The sequence below is a fragment of the Ischnura elegans genome, chromosome 2 (assembly GCF_921293095.1).
Source record: "Ischnura elegans chromosome 2, ioIscEleg1.1, whole genome shotgun sequence".
NCBI lineage: Eukaryota > Metazoa > Arthropoda > Insecta > Odonata > Coenagrionidae > Ischnura > Ischnura elegans.
The window spans coordinates 88,509,488-88,529,705 of record NC_060247.1 but is presented as its reverse complement, the minus strand read 5'-3'; the positions used below and the strand labels follow the sequence as shown (position 1 = coordinate 88,529,705).

The 20,218-nt window shown below is 37.8% G+C and overlaps 3 protein-coding genes across 3 annotated transcripts; all 3 read right to left on the bottom strand.

Annotated features, from left to right (window-relative positions):
- Nucleotides 1-2,081: 2,081 nt before the first annotated feature.
- Nucleotides 2,082-5,978, bottom strand: LOC124154134. The gene is made up of 3 exons (XM_046527667.1): nucleotides 5,880-5,978; nucleotides 4,850-5,110; nucleotides 2,082-2,818 (listed from the first exon to the last, which is right to left on the bottom strand). The coding sequence occupies exons 2-3, from the start codon at nucleotides 5,078-5,080 to the stop codon at nucleotides 2,510-2,512; spliced, it is 540 nt and encodes a 179-aa protein (XP_046383623.1). The 5' UTR covers nucleotides 5,081-5,110; nucleotides 5,880-5,978; the 3' UTR covers nucleotides 2,082-2,509.
- Nucleotides 5,979-11,157: 5,179 nt separating this feature from the next.
- On the bottom strand, nucleotides 11,158-15,683 carry LOC124154131 (glycine-rich cell wall structural protein 1.0-like). The gene is made up of 4 exons (XM_046527664.1): nucleotides 15,587-15,683; nucleotides 14,068-14,239; nucleotides 13,334-13,616; nucleotides 11,158-11,840 (listed from the first exon to the last, which is right to left on the bottom strand). Exons 2-4 carry the CDS (start codon nucleotides 14,200-14,202, stop codon nucleotides 11,344-11,346), a joined length of 915 nt encoding a protein of 304 aa, XP_046383620.1. The 5' UTR covers nucleotides 14,203-14,239; nucleotides 15,587-15,683; the 3' UTR covers nucleotides 11,158-11,343.
- Nucleotides 15,684-17,308: 1,625 nt separating this feature from the next.
- LOC124154132 (circumsporozoite protein-like) lies at nucleotides 17,309-19,816 on the bottom strand. The gene is made up of 2 exons (XM_046527666.1): nucleotides 19,730-19,816; nucleotides 17,309-18,359 (listed from the first exon to the last, which is right to left on the bottom strand). Exon 2 carries the CDS (start codon nucleotides 18,356-18,358, stop codon nucleotides 17,861-17,863), a length of 498 nt encoding a protein of 165 aa, XP_046383622.1. The 5' UTR covers nucleotide 18,359; nucleotides 19,730-19,816; the 3' UTR covers nucleotides 17,309-17,860.
- Nucleotides 19,817-20,218: the final 402 nt, after the last annotated feature.

Genomic DNA, 20,218 nt, shown 5'->3' with positions numbered 1-20,218 from the left:
CATCTTCGATGCGACGCACTTCAACACTCTGAATTTCTGTCCTTATTCCTATCATCATTTTCTGCTATAATTCCAATCTATATTAACAAAAACCACTTTGAAACAATAAGTGGTATGACATCGAGGTAACATGTAAAATAATATATAAAATTACAAAAAAATAGATTGCTATTTGCCGATATTGATATACAACTCACTATTTTTTCGCAGAAGGATACTGTTTGCTGTTTAAAATTACACTTTGATCGCCTAAATGAATCAAGAGCAATAAATTCAATAGATTTTTATAGGGAATCTGTATCAAAATTAGTTCATGCTTGGAAAGTAGTACATTATTCATCTTTTTACCGCCTGTAATGCTGTAGCAGATTCAGGACTACTTATTATCATAAAATCACATTATTTAGCTCAGGTTAGAATTTCTCGGCTAAAAACTGTCCTGGAAAACTCCAATATTTCTAAAAAGATTAATTCCATTATTTTCCATGAAATCCGTCTGGATTTTCCTCGTCCGCTCACCATATTTTTTCAAAATGATACCATCACCCTGATAACCTATGCTCAACATCGTATTCCTTGAATTATCTTGCGTAGGTGGCCGGATAAACCGTATATAATCTGACAGCAGTACGCAATTAGGGAAAATTCGGAGCTTTGGAGCAAAGCTGCTCTAAACTTTTCATTTGTTTGCTGTTGTTTCATTTATTAGCCGTTAATGTATGTATTTATGATTCAGTTTACCAAAACTATAAATTAATATTGCGCTAAATTTCTTTCCGCACGATAAGCAATCCAGTCGTTTCTTCCTTTATCAAATTAGAGAGACATGTAATTTAGAGTGAAAAGTATGTGGTCCGGAGAAATGATTTAAGAACAGGACATCAAATAGAGGCTTGTATGTTGATGAAATAGGATTACAAATAATCGAAACTGTTGTCAGAAGAAATCTGTACAATTGGCTGAATCTAACACCTAATTACCTTTCTACAAGCTGTATTGAATTAATTTTGGCAATGAAAATGTTTTGATAGTAAAAGAATGTTTTCAAACTTTATTGAAAACAGCACCGTAATATTAAGTCAACTAATGCTCTGTATAGTAATTTATCATTTCTTGGAATGTGAGTAATTGAATTTTTATTGATTATATCTTTGGGGTGTAGGTTACATTTATTTAATTAATGCCAATTGATGATGACCAAGACATCTTACTAACCTAGCTACAATCGATAATCAAAACGCAAATAAGATATGTCAAAATTCTACTCTTTTCCTTTTAATTTATTCAAAATGGCATTTTTTATTTGTTATTTCATTATTGTAAAAATATCATTGTTAAATTGTTCATATCTCCATGTATTTATTTATTGTATCCATTAATCATGGGCCTGATGAAGATACAGTATAATATCTGAACGTCGGCAAACATTTTTTCACTTCATTTCACTAACCTACTCTACAAGAAATAATTAATTACTATATGAATTGTGGTTATGATGTAGAAATCGAACGGTGTATTTGTTTTTGATGTAAAAATAATAAAATCAGAAACATATTATTTACAGTCAAAATAACAAAAGTGGGCGGAGATTAAATTTTTATGAATTTGGATATAAAAAGAGGTCTTGATAGATTGTGTTGATTTACCATATTATGATGATGTAGTGAATATGAAAATCCTAATATGAGATGATGTGGCTATTGAAAGGGCTATATGGGTATGGGACCTATAAGGGTACGGGACTTGGATCTTCATTATAAAATTACATTTTACCTTTGTGAGTGCTAGATTTATTGAAGAGAGTCCGAATGATAAATGTACATGGATTATTTTACTTTGAAATAACTCGTTGGGTGTGTAGAGAACAAGATAATGTACAGAATAGTTTTATAATAAAAATATTATCATTTGATTTCGCAGAAAATAATACGATTAATAGCATAAACTATATTGTGAGCAATGGTATTTTGATGAAAGTGAAACATTTATACATTCCATTGTTCTTTAGAGGACTTGAAGGCAGTATAAAGGTATTTTGAGTGGTATGTAGCACTCACATCAGTGGAGAAGGAAAAGACGGATTACGCATGAAATTTAAAATAGTTTTATTAATTCAATGTTTACAAAAATAAATATGAACTTTGACAGATAAAACAGCTGATGGGCATGAAGAAAACATGAGTATGAACACTTATGTATGTAAAACAGTTTCATTGAGGCCATAAAACACTTGGTATGTATAGTCTTCAAATAAAATCACTTCAAATAACCGTGCGTTTTGACATTTTGTAGCTTTAGGCTATGTGGTCAATAGAGGCATCAATCTACAACAAGTTCCATTTTAGAGCCTGCGCGAATGTCGGATGAAAAATAATGAAAAATGAATCGCTATAGCATTTGCGGCAGCTCGGTAATGTTCACAAATGTAATGATATACAAAATCCCCGTGAGAGATGCTTAGGATTAAAACTGGAGACATCAGTTGCAGCACTCAGTAGCAAGTAGTGGCTCAGAACCTGTGCGAGTATCGGATGCCTCCTCCGTATTGTGGCCTTTGGGTTCCGTATCTGCCGCCATAGTCCCTGGAGTAGTGACCGTGGACGTCCACTCGTCCCCTGCCGTCATTCGACTGCCACACGTTCCCCTCGCCCCTCGCCTCCACCCTCCTGCTCCCACCATCGCCTCTGCTCACACCCACCTCCACACCACCACGGTCACCCGACTGACCTCCCTGAGGGGATGGTGCCCCCGGCTGGGTGCTCCTCCTCGAGCGAATGCTTGACACATCATCCGCTGATTGATCCAGTTCGGATAGTGGCTGAAAATTGAGGGTTTTGGAATTTAGAGAGGCAAATTAAACATGCTGTGTATTGAAATTGGAATTATAGAATAAGAATTAGATGTGAAAAAAGATAGTATTAATATTTTAGGTGACTGGTACTTCGTAAATTTACATGAATTAATAGGCCATGGTATGAACCTAAACTTGACTCCATGGTACTATGTAATTTGTAAAAAAAACAAGTCAATTTTAGCTCAAAAAATTGAACACCCTTTTATTAAAGTGGAAGAATAAGTGACTTTATTGAAGGTGATTCGGGTTCGACATCGGGCCATGGACAATCATATCTATTATGGGGAATTTTTACACTCCTAGACACCTCTTTTGGGTGACTCTAAAATTTTACGCCGCCAGCTATTGCTGGGTGGCTTGGTGCTCCTCCTCGAATGAATGCCGGGGGCATCGTGTGCAGGAGGATCCTGTTGGGGTGGTGGTTAAAAATTAGAGGATAAAAATTTGATTACTATTCCCATTTCTTGTTAGAGGGCATTCAGAAGGCAGAACTGGAAATATTCCCTAATGACTTCTTTGAATCGAATTCGTATGAATCAGCGATAGGCAAGAGTTTAATACCATCATTCAATCAATGACGAGGCTACGCTAGACGCCAATAATGCACAACACATTTCAAATGAAATTCCAAATGAAGGATGAGTAATGACATTTTTGCGTAAATTCCTTGGCATTATTCTCACAGAATTGGGGATAAAACTCGTTTAAAGTTTTCTACAATGGATGCAATATTAGCATTGGGAGGAAGATTAGCAGAAAAACTAATCCTTTTTTATGTAATCGAGGAAAAGGCTGAAGAGGGCGTAATGGGTAGAGTAAAAAATGAGATGAATCAGCAAAGAGTTTGTGAGGAACAAGCGCAGAAGGTTCAACTTTACATATTTGAAGAGAAAAAGGTATTTTTGGCACGGCAATTACAGGTATTGTGAAGGGCAACTACAGCTGAGGAAGAAGATTGAACGTGATGGACCAAGCATAAACTGGAAGCTGCTAAGAAACTAAGGAAGATGCTCGGAACAGAACGAATTTGAGATAGCTTTTGGGAAAATGATACGCTTCGAGGCAGACTACCAGTTGATGACGATGACTCCGCCTCTCTCAATGCCTTCCGCTTCACCTTCCGAGAACTGAAAACGGTGAAAATTGATGGGTGTAGGGTTGTAATCAGCCCATGATTGAAAGGGTTATGCTCCTGCTTTGGAAATTAATCCAGATGATTTTTATCGCTGCTCGGCCAAATTGAATCAGAAAAAATACTTGGGAGTCTTAATAAGCTTGTGAATTGCCAATGACGGTGAATGAAAACCTTTAAATTATTGCTGGGCTTTCCTTAGAATTTTCTGTGCCCTTATTTTTCAGGTAATTAAAAAAAAATGTATTTTGAAAATCATTTTCCGAAGGAGCTTCATTTGCATTAATTTTCAACATTTATTTCCCAATTGCCGCTTTATTTCAAATTGAATCCAGATCTTAAAAAATAAAACGCCATTTCGACGCGCAGTAATACGAGAAGGAGGTGCCCAATTAAACTCATCCGTTTGATTTTGATGCTTCTTCTTCAGTTGATTTTCCGCTCTGAAGCTGGCCTATCTAAGCGAGTTATCCTCGCATTATATATAATGTTACTGAGATATACTCTGCAACGCATTTCGATAAGATAAAAGTTACCTAGTTAAGCATTCCAACGTATTGCATTCTTTGTTAATGCTGTGTATTTCTTTGACATGGTCATGTAAAGAAACGTTTAATGATAATAAAAAATTTAGGTTTGAAAAATGGCATCAGCAATAGTTCAATCATAGAATTGCATATCTAAAAGTTTACAACAATGGCTTTTGCAGAGAAAACTTTGGTAAAAGTTTGAGCAGACGATTATTGGTCTATCGAATATTATACGTATAATCTTGTAATATTAATCGTATTGTATTATAATTTCATCAATAAAATTGACAACTTTTTTAATCTATCATATTTCTACGATGAATTCATTCGTACCTTCTGCGACTGTTCAGGTGAATAATCTTGCGCCAATAATGGTGATGTCTCGTCTTCCTTTACTGGGTTATCACGTCCATGCTCCTCTAAATATAGGTAAACAGGAATCGGTTTATACCACTCGGTGGCATACAAAGGTATCAAGGGTCGTTCTTTGAAGATAGTAGTCCTCTGGAAAGCAGACGCTCCCGCAAGGGTGGTCACAAACAGTATCAGTTCTAATGAGTTCATTTTTCTCTGAAACCGTTAATTTTCGGCGATCTGAAAACAATTTAAAATATTAATTAACTAATAAATAGTGGCGGGCGTAACTTGGTAGTAATCCTTTATCGTAGGAGTTGAAGGAATAAAAACTTTGCTTTTTCCTCGTGGTAATTTATTTTGTCCGTACATGGTTTCATTTCAACGTAACATTTTCAAAGTTCTAAGTGTTTCCTTTGTATTTCGACCTTGATAATGTTACGCTGTAGTGAAACCACCGTCGGAAAAAATAAATCGCCATGTGAAAAAAGCAAGTTTTTTATTCCATCAACTCTTACGTTAAATTAACTGCTTGCATAAGAGAAAGCATCGTACCCTCTCGACCGATCGCACTTTTTGTGATTAAATTTTCAATCAAAAACTAGTTTACAATCTTCGAATTTTCACGATATAGTTATAAGACTTTCATCAATCTTTGGTAGTATCTCATTCACAAAAACATTTCATCAGATAAAATACTGAAATTTTCATACCTGAGATGGTGGAAATTCTTGGCAAAATTTATACTCCTATATTTAATGACATATGTATTAATTATTAATGACTCGGTTTCAAAATCACTTTATAAAAAGGTGAATGCTTTATATTGAAATGGAAATAATTCTATGAAATCATTACACTTCATGGATAAAAATTCTGAGTAGAGTTGTTAAGATTCTAATTTTTTATTAAGTAGACTAACTCTATGGGTACAGGCGTGATAAAAAAATAAATATTCCATAGCAAAACTGCATCAGTGTGTAGGGAAAATTTGTTATTTTAGACTTACATTGGCTCAGAAGTAATATTACTGAAGTCCTTCCTCCTAAGTGGTCCAAGAGATGCTTACACCCCGCCAACGAATCGAGGTAGTGATGCCGCAGATCTTCATAGGCGCATCATTTATACCATCGCTCCTTCATTTGGACGCGGGAATTCCGTTCTCTTCCTCCTGAGCGGGCAAGTTCTTCCCCGCAGCCGGGGAAAGCACCGCCGTCTGGGCCTGATGGAGGCTTTCCCGTGAACTTGACGGGAAAGTGCGTGCACTCATGTCTGTTTACGAGGAGATAGCGCGCGCAGCGACTTAATTGAGTGCTTTCTTTTAATGAGTGTACGAGAGTGTGGAGCGTGAGCATCTTCTGATGGGGAATACCAATACTGATAGGAAAGAAGGGAGGAAAGAATACAGAGAGCTTGCGGGATCATCAGCCCCTCTACCCTCCAAGGTCTGGGTACTGGCTAAAATGATACAATTTGTTGAAGGTATAACCGCGGACTTGTTACCTGTGTTCCTTGAAAGAGTCATCCAAAGTGCGCTTCAGGTGCAAAAATTTTTGGCCTCATTAAATTACAATCCTACTTTTGATACCCTCTTTTGCTCGATGATAGGCTATGGCCCCTCCCAAGTTACCCCTAGAAAAGTCGGTCGCTTTACCAGTTCTTACCATTTTTATTCGTCGTTTGCTCCTTAAAGATCGTTTTTTTTCAGTAATATCTCACCTACTTAAGTTGAACCCTAAGCTGTCACAGTGACTTTGATGCCACTAAAAAGCTCCTCCGCGGTGTTCAAATTCCTCATTGCCAACGATTTTTTGACCCTCAAGTGCCCCCAAAAAGTGGAGTCATAGAGGCAGTTGGCAACAAGGTAATAAATAGAAAATGTAGTGTTTCCACAGTTTCTTACCTTTACAGAAAAGGATTCTTGGGTCCTCCACTGGGTAATTGGCTGCATGACGTTTCGAAGAACGAATTGTACCTCAGGAGGTCTTCTGAATGTCAGAAGTTCGATTATTTGTTAGACCCTTGAAACGTTATTTGTTAGAAAAAAAGTCGTTATTCGAAACCTAATGTTGCCAATTATCCAGTGGAGGACCCGAAAATCTTTGCTAAACCTGATTCGACGAGACAGTCTAAGGTCTTACTTCCGACCTTTAGATTTCCATTGCCGCATATTTCGCATATACAATGGAGACACAAAACGAATGTTTTCACTCATCGTTATTGTCTCCATTCCAAATCTCTAAGAGATGAGTACCGGTCTGTGGGCCATTAACACCGTCTTAGCTTATTTAGGCTATTAGATGATTTATGTCTTTTTTATACTTCTCATCGTCATCATTAGTCAACAATCCTAAGATTGGTTTGACGCAGCTCTCCATTTCTCTCTCCTATCCGCTAATCTTTTCATAGCTACATATTTCTTCTCTTTTACATCCTTTATAACCTGTCCTATATAACTCATTCGGGGCCGTCCCTTGCCCTTTTTCCCTTCCACTTGTCCTTCAACGATTGTCTTCATCAGACCATCGTGCCTCAAAATGTGTCCAACTAAGTTGTCCCTTCTTCTGCATAAGGTTTTTAGGAGGTTTCTCTTTTCTCCCACTCTATACTTTATACTTCTACTTTATACTTCTATCTCAGGTAATGTTACCCCTGAGGTAGGGGAGCAATTCTACTTCCGCAACAATCTCACCATAGCACCTTGTAGATGAGCAATTGCCTTTAGGTTCATGACTGCTGGAAAATAGATGTGAACTTGATCTATGGAGGTGAATGGAATCGACATGAGCAGAATGAGAGACGCCCTTCTGGAATTATGTTCTTTTACTCAAATAATACTGCCGCAATGTGCGCGCGATATTTTTCGCACCGAAGAATTTTCACATCCTGTTCCTTCCGTTAACGGTTGGTACGAATTCAGCCTGCGAAACCTAGCCGGCAGTCCCTCTTAAAAGACTCCACAGCACTTTGCTGAGTATCATAAACAAGTGTGTCTTATTTTTTTTATTTTCTGATGTTATCTGTACTTGTTGATGCGAAATTTTCTATGCACTCATGGAAATCCTTCGTTGTAGTATCTGGTTTTTATTACAAAATAGTGATGGAATATTCAAAATCTCCTATCGGAAATTACATCTGTGGATATGTTAGAATCGCATGTACCTGCAATGACGCCGAATGACTCAATGCACAAGATATTTTCATTTTACCATATTTCAAAATTTTCCTCTGGCTGGATTTGATTTCGGTTAATGTAAACGTTTTTTTCTTTCAGAAGAGTATCCTTCCTATCTATTCTTGATTCTATCTATTCTCTCCTAATTCTATTATTTATATCTTTGTGTACATTAAACCTCCATTACTATATTCTGCTAGTATAGTTTTTAATGTGAAGTGAACCAAATTTATAGAGAAACATTCTCCTCCCCGATGATGGTAGCCTAGCCGACAAAAAACCGGTTTTAGAGGCTTAAATGCCTATTTAAATTTTCTTTATGATATACACTATTAATTTTTACCTCAGACAATCAGCAGATCCAATCCATTTTCCATTAAAATTATATGATGCATAATTCATAAAGTATTAGAACATTTAACGGTGGACGTAATTTACACTAATAAGTTTGTTGCGATAACTGGTATGAAATTGCGGGGTTACAGACTCCAGATAGTCTGCAGAGATCATGAATTTATCATCGAGCACACTATGGGGATTTCCCTAAATTTCACGCTAAAAGCTCCCGCTTTGATAAAGCCTCTTGAACTCAAATCACCTCCGACCTTTTGCGATATTTTCCATCCGTCTGCCTTGATTTCTACCGAGATGACTCGGGTTTGCCATCGCAGCGCGAGGAGGATATTAGACTGTTCTAATCCAATCTCGCGCCTCGTGCATAACCTTTTGAGTCCAACGCTATCCGAATCGATTTCCTCGAAGCCGCAAGCTAACAGTTTCCTCGTTAGACAATGTCGGTATTCACCTACTCTCTCTCAGTTTATGATTGGCAGATTCAGTTAGAATTTCCAATTAGCTACAATACCTTAATTTTGGGGTAATAAATGATGTTACATGCTTAAATACTTGCTCATTTATAGAAATACTGTTGGTATAGTGACAAAATTTTGCTTAAAAGGAATAAAAGTATAGCATTATTGCATTTATTAATAAAATTTTAAGTTAGGAAACAGGCTTTAACTAAATAATTTAAAAAAAAGATGTTTGTAGTTTTTCCTGAGAAACTTGGTCTTTTCCAGTAAAAGATATCTTATTTATACAAAATCGTTAATTTTCACCTACCAGTTCTAAAAATATTTATGCTATAGCTTTCTGCAATGTATTCCAAGCTACCAATTATTTCGGTCGCTTACTTCAAACTTGATATTAACCGTACGTCAGGTGAAGTTTTTGGTTAGGTACTTTTATAAAATATTATACATAAACACTTAAAAGAAAGTATTTCACTCACGCTGATTTATATGATACGACACAAGCATTACGTTGGAAGTTACCATTCATGTATACTGCTTATGCTTGCCATAAACTGAGCTGAATTGGCAGAACGTCTTGGCCATGCGCACGTATGAACGTTTCTGCTTGTGGCATGTTTGTTTACGAAAGCCCAAAGAATAGATAGAGAGCGGCAATTGTTGAAAATGTTCCTAAAATATGTTAAAACGTACTTCATTTTCATTCACCTGTGTACTCGGGTGCAATATCCAATATACTGGGCTTCCATCTTCACTTTAAAAATCCGAAATTATCTCAGCGTTATCTTATAACCTTCTTGAACTTCCCTCGCTACGGTAACCAAAACAAACAAACACGTCTGCCGCAAGCGCGCGAGATTGAAATGGAGCTCTCTGATTGGCTGCGACTGCGACTCCGAAGAATAGCCGGTCGCCTATTCTTCGGAGTCGCAGTCGCAGCGTCGACTGCCTCGCTCTGATTGGTCGACGGGCCAGTCGCAGTCGCGGTCGCAGCCGCAGCGCCGGCCGCAGTCGCTAGTGTGATACGGCCTTCAGTCGCATCAATTAATAGTGCAAAAAGCATTTTGCCACTACATTTAAGAGGCTCGCTGAAAGCTATTGAGCAAATTGAAGCTGTAAAATCCAATTACGGCATGCCCATAGGTTATTTATAGATGTAAAAGCGATAGATTTAAAGAGATTGTTACCTAAAGGATTGGAAAAAGATTTCCTTTTTCCTACAAACAATTTAGGACTTTGATATGTGAACTCAAAACGCCCTCTATTTTTCTATTCTCCTTTCTTTGTAAAGGGCTGGTGTCTTAGAACCCCCCACCACACGCCTTCTGAGGCAGCCTTTGTAGTTTTATGTAGATATATTCAGTGCGATATTGCGAATTTTGGAGCAGATATTCTGAAAATGAGCTATGTGAGCAGGATAGTTTTGCCAAAATCCTTTATGTACTACTTAAAATTCATATTTATTTCATGAGTAAAGTATGGGTCTATTTTGGACGAAATTTTTCTTTTCAATGTTACGAACGGCTGATCAAGAAATTTCTTACTGTTCCTGTTTAATTTATTTTATCTTATTTTTTATATATATTTCGAAGGCCATTTGCGACGCATTACCCTATCACAAAGATACCCTCATAAATACAGTAAAAGTCTCTTATATTTAAGATAATATATTTGGAAATCCATCCCATGAGGTCATTTTAGACTGTCAGCAAACTTCGCGCTTTCATCTAACGCGCCACAAATTGACTTAGAGACCCAAGGCGCAGCACAGAAGGAACTCTTACTTTTTACCAAAACAGCCTGTTTAACCTGAGATACTTGAAATGACAAGCACTACATGGAGAAGCTTCCATTTCCATAGAGAAGATCCTGAAGAAACGTAACTCATTTTTTTCACTCTGGGTGCATTTTTATCAGCTTAAAAAAGTGAAGAGTACAGATCTCTCCAGATATTCGAAAAAAATAGTACATGTAATCGCAAGGAATGGTATAGAACATTAAAGCATTTGATGAATGATACTTTCGCCAGCATACTTTTCGGTAATCAGCTCAAATTTTTATCTTATATCCCCGTGGAATTGTTTCCACATTCCCACAGCTCCATGTGATGAAACGGCCCAAAATGCCTCTTAAAATGTAATTTTGAAATCATAATGCCCAATCATTCATACTTAAATACGGGGCCTAGCAATTAAATCAGTTAAGATATCGTAAAAGTAAGTTCAGAAATTATTACTTTAAATTCACAACTGCACAGAAACATTCATGCCGAAATAGGGGTTGATTAAAAGAGCGAAGAATTCAGTGGTAGGTAGTAATTTTTTTATTTCACGAAAATACACAGTCGCGGAGAATCTAATAGCTAGTACTTGTCTCCGCTTTTTTCTTCACCTCTTGCCGCCTTCGTCCGGCAGTGAACTCCGAGTTGTCACTTCGTTTTAGCGGACCAAACGCCGATTTTGTTCTCTGAGAGGAGGTACACCTTTTCACTGTTCTCCTCCCTCGACTTCTGGAGCAGCCGCTTCAGCTCCCGACCCTTCGGCCTCACCTTCGCCACCATTGCCGGAGCCCTCTTCGGCGCAGGCCTCCGCCAACTGTTCTTGGGCACCCTCCGCGGCATCCTCTGCCGCCACAGGCGATATCGCGGCAGACTCTTCACCGACGGCAGCTCCTCCCTCCACTTCATCAGCACCGCTTCCTTTGTTAGCACCACCTTTGTTGGCACCACCTTTGTTGGCACCACCTTTGTTGGCACCGCCTTTGTTGGCACCGCCTTTGTTAGCACCACCTCCTTTGTTGGCACCTCCTCCCTTGCAGCCTCCCTTGCCACCTTTTCCGCCCCCTTTGCCTCCGCCAGCGCCCCCCTTGCCTCCGCCGCCTCCTTTGCCGCCGCCACCCTTGTCGGCGCCACCTTTGCCACCACCTTTGCCCCCGCCGCCGCAGCCAGTCTCTTCGCCTCCTTCCGCTGGTGTCCCTTCATCTCCTAGGCCAGAAAGTAGAGCAAAATATGGAGCCCATTTTTTTTATTATTGCAGGATTCTACCGACACTATGACTGAGTAAAAAAGTCTATCCGCAAGAGGAAAAAAATTAGCTTATGCGGTGATGTCAAGATTAATGGATTTTGGGGGTAACCAGCGTCAGGACTTTGAAATGCCTACGTTTCCTCTCCTAAGCCGGAGACTTCATCGGGGCAAATGAGATCTCATAATGAGGTTCAGGCGTAGGAGATGAAACGTTGTCAAACATGGACCGAGTGGATTTTTTTGACAAATTAAATTTAAATTAAATAGTCAGAAATTGATATTTTTATTGAAATAGATGGTTTACGGATTGAGTTTCTATTTTTCCGTAACACTAGCTTCATAATTTTGGCGAATCCGAGGACAGGACATTCAAATGCCAATGAACGGTGGAAATAAAATATCTCCGAAATCAGTTTTGCGATTGTATTAGCCAATCAGCAACGTCAGGAGAAGAGAAGTTAACGAGGCTGAATATTTTCCAACATGAACTACAGACCATCGTTAAAATAATGTATCATCGCGTGTAATTCAGAAGGGCTGGAAATTTTTTAATAATAGAACAGTAAATCTTTAATTTAAAATTAAAATATACTCAGTTGGGGTGGATAAAATGTCTTTCAGGGGCTAATATATTCCATTTTATTAAACGAAATAATATTTTTATAGAATAAGCATGCCCTTCTACTGAAAGGAATATCAAGATTGCTAAAAAGGGATTTCTATAAAACAAACAATATTTTCGGAGAACAACTAATTGTTGATAAAAATAGAATGTAGTAAATTAGGCCTGAATTCCGGCTAATTTTCAGGTGCATAAATTGTGACACATTATTTTGAAATGTAATCAAGTTTGTGGTGACAAATTATTTTGAAAATAAAGACGAAAGGTTTTTATAGGGGAAAACGTTTTTCTTATCTGAGCAAAATATTACCTAAATTGCGTTAAAATAACTTCCAGTACTTTTATTGCAAATATTTTCTCCTAGTGCGCATATAATTCAGGGCATGAATTTATCTTATAAATATTTTTTGATTCCGTTGCCAATGGTCATGGCTGTACGTTTACGAATTAGAATCCCTACCATGATCGGTACAGCGATATGGATCTCCCACACATCGCAAGTATCCTTTTTCTAGCTTGTACAATTACTTATAGGTGAGCCTATAGAATTTTTGTCCTCAAAAAGGGAACCCTTTCCTTCTCAGCTCCCTTCACAAGCTTACATACTAAATTCTCAGCAGCATTTAAACGAAATTTTCTTTATAAAACTTTCGTTTGTCTTAAAAAAAATCACATTGGCAATGTGCGCCTTCCGCAAGCATGCAAAAAGTCGCCCAGCAAAATCGAAAATAAAGTTTTTTTAGGTTCATTTTCTATTTTAATCATTTTCTTTTATTGAATAAAAAAATATAGTTCTGGTTAACGTGGTAATAGAACCTAGTCTTTATACCTCCGCTGGTTGCGGGTTCGTCCACTGCACCATCCGCCGGACTGTCCACTGGTTCGCCTTCTCCGGTCATCTCCTCCTCGAAGGCAAGATCCTCGTCCATGATAGCATCCAATAGGATCGCCAACTTCATCGCATCCTCTTCGTCCAAAGGATCGGCATCTCTCCTTATCCGTGAACCCGCCCCACTAGTCCACTGCAACCATAGGTCCCTCAGCTGATTGTAAAAGTCCTGCCAACCGCCTTGTCTAATCCAGTCCTCCAGAGGGTGGTGACGAGGCCTCACCTGCGACAGAATCATATAATAGCACCAATCATGCATTTTCTCTGTATTCATGAATCATAAAGGAAGTGAAATGAATAATCCCGTGGCTAACGCGATAAGTCCAACTTTGTAGTTTTCTACAGTACACAATTTAACATTGCGTGAATATATTACTTAAAAACTTTGATGTTACTCTCTCCCGGTGACTCATTTTGTTGTTTCGGAGTTGGTTCCAACTTCACTCGTGCAAAAACAAATGAAGCATTAGCAAAAATGATGCGTGTTATCGTTCAAAAGACATATTCCTCTCATAGCAACAAAACCACATTTAAAATGAATTTCAAACTGCAGAACTTCCAACCTTAAAGCCCTAATCCTATAGATTTCCAATTCTCCACCTTTATTTTCCTCCAGGACAAACTGATCAGAGATCATCTTTTCGGTGGAACTAATCGTAGGATGTATCACTCACCCTTGTTTCGGGCTCCGCATCGTAAAATTCCTGGGGGGCGGGTGCCCTCCTGGCCCGGGGCAAAGGTGTGACCAATGCTACCGCAAACAACAATACAAGCGTGGCAATGGCCCGCGGATAAAATAGAGCGGCCATTATGTTGCACCTCTTGAATCTCCCTCCTCACGCTCACCTGTGCCAAATGAAAGGGGAATAAAGGCGCTGATTTAAAAGCAGAAACCAATTATTGCACCATTGATGTTGATGACTATGTTGAGTGGGTAGATGAATTATGAGAATCAAATGGATCGACAGAGCAAATAATGAGGAAGTCCTGAGATGAGTAGGAGAGAAGAAATGCCTCATGAAAACCTTTACAAGAAGACGGAACAACCATATAGGCCATGTCTTGATACACGACGACCTTAGGAAGATAGTCGTAGTGGCACAAGTGGATGCCAAGAACGGAAAAGGAAAATCTTGAATGAAATATATTGGACAGGTAAAGAAGGATGGGAAAGAGAAGAAATACGTAGGTGTGTAAAGATTAGCTGATAGGCCAATAGAGTGGAGAGCTTCGTCAAACCATTCTTAGGATTGTTGACCAGTGATGATGATGATATACAGTGGATCATAGTCATTGGACTCCAAACAATGAAATAAAAATGTAACCCTTTAGATAGAAGGCAAGAAATTGCTTATCGGGCCTTCTTGATAGATATCTCACACCTTAAGTCAAATTTTAAGGCATGGGAAATCGCGCGACTTTGAAATAATTTTTCTCGGATCTTGTATTGAATCTTGAATTGAGATCTTGTAATAGAGATGAGACTGCGACTTGGGAGATACATTATTTGGATCCCATTTGATAGTTTCTGCGACTCGAAGTGAACCGTTCTGACATTAGAAAATTACGTGTTTTCTCATCCAAATGACATGAAAATTGGCCATATTAAGAGGGCCGAGAATGGCTTCGGCTTTTCTCCAACTGTGACATATAGCCACTAGCATTCCATGTTTTTAGTATAGCGCATAATGACTAGGTAGTGTTTTCAATAATAGATCATCATCAATTATAGTTCTGAGGCCTAATTAGTTCCAATTTAAATAAATATATGGTTCTTTTGAATTATGAATGAATTTGAATGTGAGCTTTTTAGCCATGAAAACGCTATTAGGTATATAACCTCAATAATTAGGTGAAGTGATAATTTTTCAATTCGTTAATTAGTAATATTTACATTTTGCTTGTTGGAGGCGAATGTTGGTGATAATATTATTTATGAATTATTCGCAAATAACCGAAGGGAATGGGAAAAGATAATACACTTGGCACGCACCATTAACCATGGCATGGTTGACCATCGCCTGTTCAATGACAAGGTTTAGACACGGTTCTGTCATTATCAAGGTATATTGAATATCCATTGAAACCGTGCTCGAATATAAAGTGTCTGAAGTGAATTATCTTTTCCCAATTCGTCAGTCCAAAAAGCAAAAGCTTAAACGTCAAAATATCCAATCGAATAGGCGTACTGACCTTTTGGTGAACTTGGAACGGCGCTCACAACACAAGTCGTACAGTCTTCGTCCCTCGGAACTTTGGACCAATGTGCTTCTGCGCCACTCTTATATACGAATATCAATCTCATCCTTTGGTTGAGCACCTTGGAGGTCGAAGTTTATTCATCTGATAAGCGCAATGGAAAAATATCTCCTTGGTGGTTAAGTCGTACCGCTATCATTGCTAGCGTTCCGTAGGTTATTGCCTGCCGTAAAGTTGGTGGCAGACGGAGATGCATGGCCAATCACTCGCGACACAACGGAAATGTGTTCCCCACTCCTTACCCTTCCCCATCACAAAACACATGAGGAAGCCCTAATAATCCCAGAATATTTTAATAATATTCAAGTACAATAGTGGTAATAACGTATCCAGCCTATATAGCACTTCAAGGGTGCTTTTAGAGATGAAACTATCTATTCAAAGCATTTCAGAAGTCTACTGACATTTCACATTAATCTGTGAACGTAATTGACGTGGGGAATTGCGTACTGTGCGTAAGTATATCTTTGTCAATAAATTTTAAGGAGTAAATAATCTGGGCGTAATTGGCAAAATTTAAGGCTTTAAAATTTTTGTTTTCTGCTGAATATCGCCACTTTCTTGGGAAATCGTGCTGACTTACCTTCCATGAATGACTATGGAGTCATTTTCAAAAACTCCTTTCAAAAAGGCCTAGGGCGTAAATATCATTTTTAGAGACGGTTCAACTTTGCCAGTTCCCCTTATGTTCATAATATTTGCATACACTTAGGCGTTAGAAGATAACTGGTAGCTGATGGTAGCTACATACGCGTAAAGTTAAAGTCAGAGTGGCGTGTATTTCTACTGAATGTTATCGTAAAGGATAAAAAAATATATTATTGAAAGAAAAATATTTTTTGTTTATTATTTCTCTTCCTAAATTTTAAATAGTCACTCACTATGATTTCTGAATAAATAGAGGATTATCACTCTTCTCTAATCGTATGTATTTAAGTATAGTGGGAGATAAACTCGGCATCAAAAGACTGTTGCCCCCTATAACATCTGCCATGTACAGTGTTTATGCAATATTATCAGAATGTTAACGTGTTTTCGTAACTTGTGCTGCAGTAGCTAAAATAGCGTTCATTTACTTTATTTTACATTCAATGTAATACCATCTTTTCAAAATGACATTTTTAAGGATTTTCATTCGTTCTGTGAATAATACCATTTCCAGTTATTGATAATTTGGCTCAGTGCTTATTTGCATATTTGTTTCATAAGTATTTTTTATGATTTTCTCTGCAGCCTTAAAGATACAATTTATTTTTGGCAGTGTTGAAAATATATAAATGTTAATGCCTGACAACAGATCAAAAATATTAACAATTTTTTCTTGAAAATACCTTAATATTGTTAAGGTTCATGAAGTTGTCTGGTACAAGCAATGCACGTATCTTCAATTAAGATAGGAAAAATAAATAGGTACAGAACTAATTCTTTTGAAATACAATTGCTGAAAATAGATCAATTAAAGCCTATGAAACGTTCGATTGAAGCAACTTTATCTTTTTTTATAGTCGTCCGTCGCAAGTATTCACAAGTGTTCATATTTCGACAGAGAAAATAGTATAAATTCAGTCCAAAATAACTTATTATTTTGGAATTACAATTCATTCAGGCAAATAGCTGGAAAACAATAGGTAGCAAATAATTTTATAAATGCAAAAATAGCAGTTTTTCTCTTTATTGAGGTCATATAACATGTCAGTGAGTGTTGTGAGTTTCCAAAGAGTTGCAAGTATTAAAGGGGACAAAGAGGAGAAATCTCAAAGAGAGAGACGTCAAACTTTAAGAAGCTGATGTTATCTTGCAATCAAATATGCTACATAAGACTGAAGCTGTACATATCAGGATTACCTTATTGCTTTCAATTTTCGATTTTATTAGTTTCAGTAAAGCAGGAGCGAATTAAGGTCGTTGTTTTTAGGTGTGAACAGTTTTTTTTTCTGCGCACATCTCCGGCATATAATTCCTCTCAGCGATAAGTCATCTGAGGAAATCATTCGTCGATTAATGGCCTTCACCTATTAATCAATCATTTTTAATTTTTTATCAGGCTAGTGAAATAAAGAGCTAATTGGAGAACCATCTTACAGATTACAATCTTTTCAATTTTTCAGAAATTATGGGGGGCGGCAGACCCCCCCCCACCACCCTTCCCTCGTTACCCTACACCACACCAGACCCCTCTTAATCTGTAGATGACGTAGATGCTCATGGCTATCCAGGTACCCTGTAAGGCTGAGGTACTTGTTGAAATCTGTATTGAGGTGGAGGATTGAATGTTCCCATAGGATTGTTTTGCCCTTGTGGGTTGTAAGTGCCTGCTGGAGGGTAGGGACGTGGAGGGAAATAACTTCCTTGAGGAGAGTTTGGTATTGGAGGATAGCCTGTCATTTGTGGGTAGCCTGGTAATTGTGGGTATCCTGGTATTTGTGGGAAGCCTGGTAATTGTGGGAAGCCTGGTATTTGAGGAAAGTTATACCCTTGAGGCATTTGTGGCCACTGAGGGTAATGGGGATTCGAAGTTTCCCCAAAAACTCCTGGGAATACTATCTTCGCAATTTTGAGTATATCTCCCAGGTGCTCCAAGGTCCTACGCTGGCGGAGGTTCTCTCCTCGCGGGGTCTCGTACAACTCGTCGCTCAATTCCTTGCCGGTGCCCGGGCTGGCCATCAGGAACACTGCCAAAGTGCAGATCAGCAACACCTTCACCATCCTGTTAGAGAATAGGAGAGAAAATGGTGGTCAACGACATTCATTTTTTTTCATTCCATCACTTTGATAAAAAAAAGCGTCAAGATGACGCGTAGTATTTCAAAATCTGCCACGTGAACGGAGCTTAAACAAAAGATTTGTGATATAAAATTTGAGAAGTAAGTATATTGTTATCACGATCAACTTCGTATCAGGATCAACAGTCGTATAATTTCGTGACGATTGCTTCAGTTTTAAGCATTGAACATGTTGAAGTTAATAGTAATTGTTTTAACGAAATGTTAATTTAAATCAACAAGGGAAAGTGTTGAAGTTTATAAATAAGCAAAGGGTTGTCAAGGGTAAAAAGTTGTTGATAAGTTACCAGAGTAGATGAATAAATAAGTTAAAAGAGACAACAACATCGTGTATAATCACGGAGAATAATAGGGTAGTTTCCTTCATCAAAGAAAACGAAAGGCATTGATTGCGATTCGTTACCCTCCATTAGTGAGTGTATTCTTAATATACAAATTATTTGGTTTTAGAAATACCGGTTTAGAGGAATGGCAAGGGTCAATTTTTATCGTTATTTGAAAAAGGCCAGATTGGTGCCCATGCGATGCCACTCCACGTGACGTCACAGGGACCTAGTTTCTATGCGAGTAGATAGGAGTTTTACATCGTCTGAGATTACCAATGCATGCATGAGGGACAGAGCTCAGGGAAACATCTCTTAATAATCACTTATTAAAATTGTCTAAGGTCGGAAAGTTTCTTTCGTTTGATAAGGTAGTAATAATTAATATTTAAGCCAAGCGCTAACTGCTAGCAGGGTACTTTGCTACCTGCTAGCAGTCTGTATCGTATCAGCGCTCAGAGCCTCGCCCCAAGGTCACCTCACTTGCGGCAGCGGGAACCAGAACGACGTCACACGGGAGTTTTTCCGGCATTCATACTTACCCGTCGCGTTTTCGCGCGCTTGAGAATTTTCACTTTTCATTTAATCGCGAAAAATAGATATCGTCATTTAAAAATCTAAAAGCGTGAAATACGTACTCTAGGAGTAATGATCTTTCGATTCAGGCAATAAAAAAATAATAGGAAACCACCCTATTGAGTTACATTAGAACAAATAATAATTTTCGATCACCACACTCTGTGTACTTACATTTCGGTTTCAAAAATCTCTACCTGTGTTTTTTTAATACTGAATTCTAATACGAGTGAATTTGCGTTATAAATTTTATAACCTATTATGCAATCGATTATTTAATATAATCCAATTTTCAAAGCGGTTTCCCAAATGCCTCAGCTTTCCCAAATTTAGAATTACCTCCTTTTCAAGGACCTTTTAGAGTATCACTGGCTTAATTTTAACTATGTACTCACTTAAATCTCTGACTGTGTTTCCGCCTTAAAATCTGGAAGTGTCTTCAAACGTCTAACAGCTACGAGTATCAAAGAGTGAACTGAAAATCAGAGCCTAATTTAACGTTTATATATAGCTGAATGAAAAAATCAGACACAGGATAACGTATCGATTTGAAAACTTTGAATCTGATATTAATTCCAAGAACCGTGATTTTATGGAGGTTGATATGAGCATCAATACTTGTGAAGGGAATTATATCTTCGTAGAATTTTATAGGAAAAGTATCGCAATAACCAATGTCATTTTCTCGTTCACAAACTTTGAACGACTATTGGATTAGATCAAAAGAAATAGATCAAAAAGTACATTTTTATTCTTGTTAATCATTGTTATTTCTATTATTCATAATTGGAGGTATAACTTTGGCAGTGCAAATGAAATAGTAGATAATTATTCGTGGTGTATGTAATTTTTTGCTTATATCTTAGCAAAAGTCCTTAATTAAT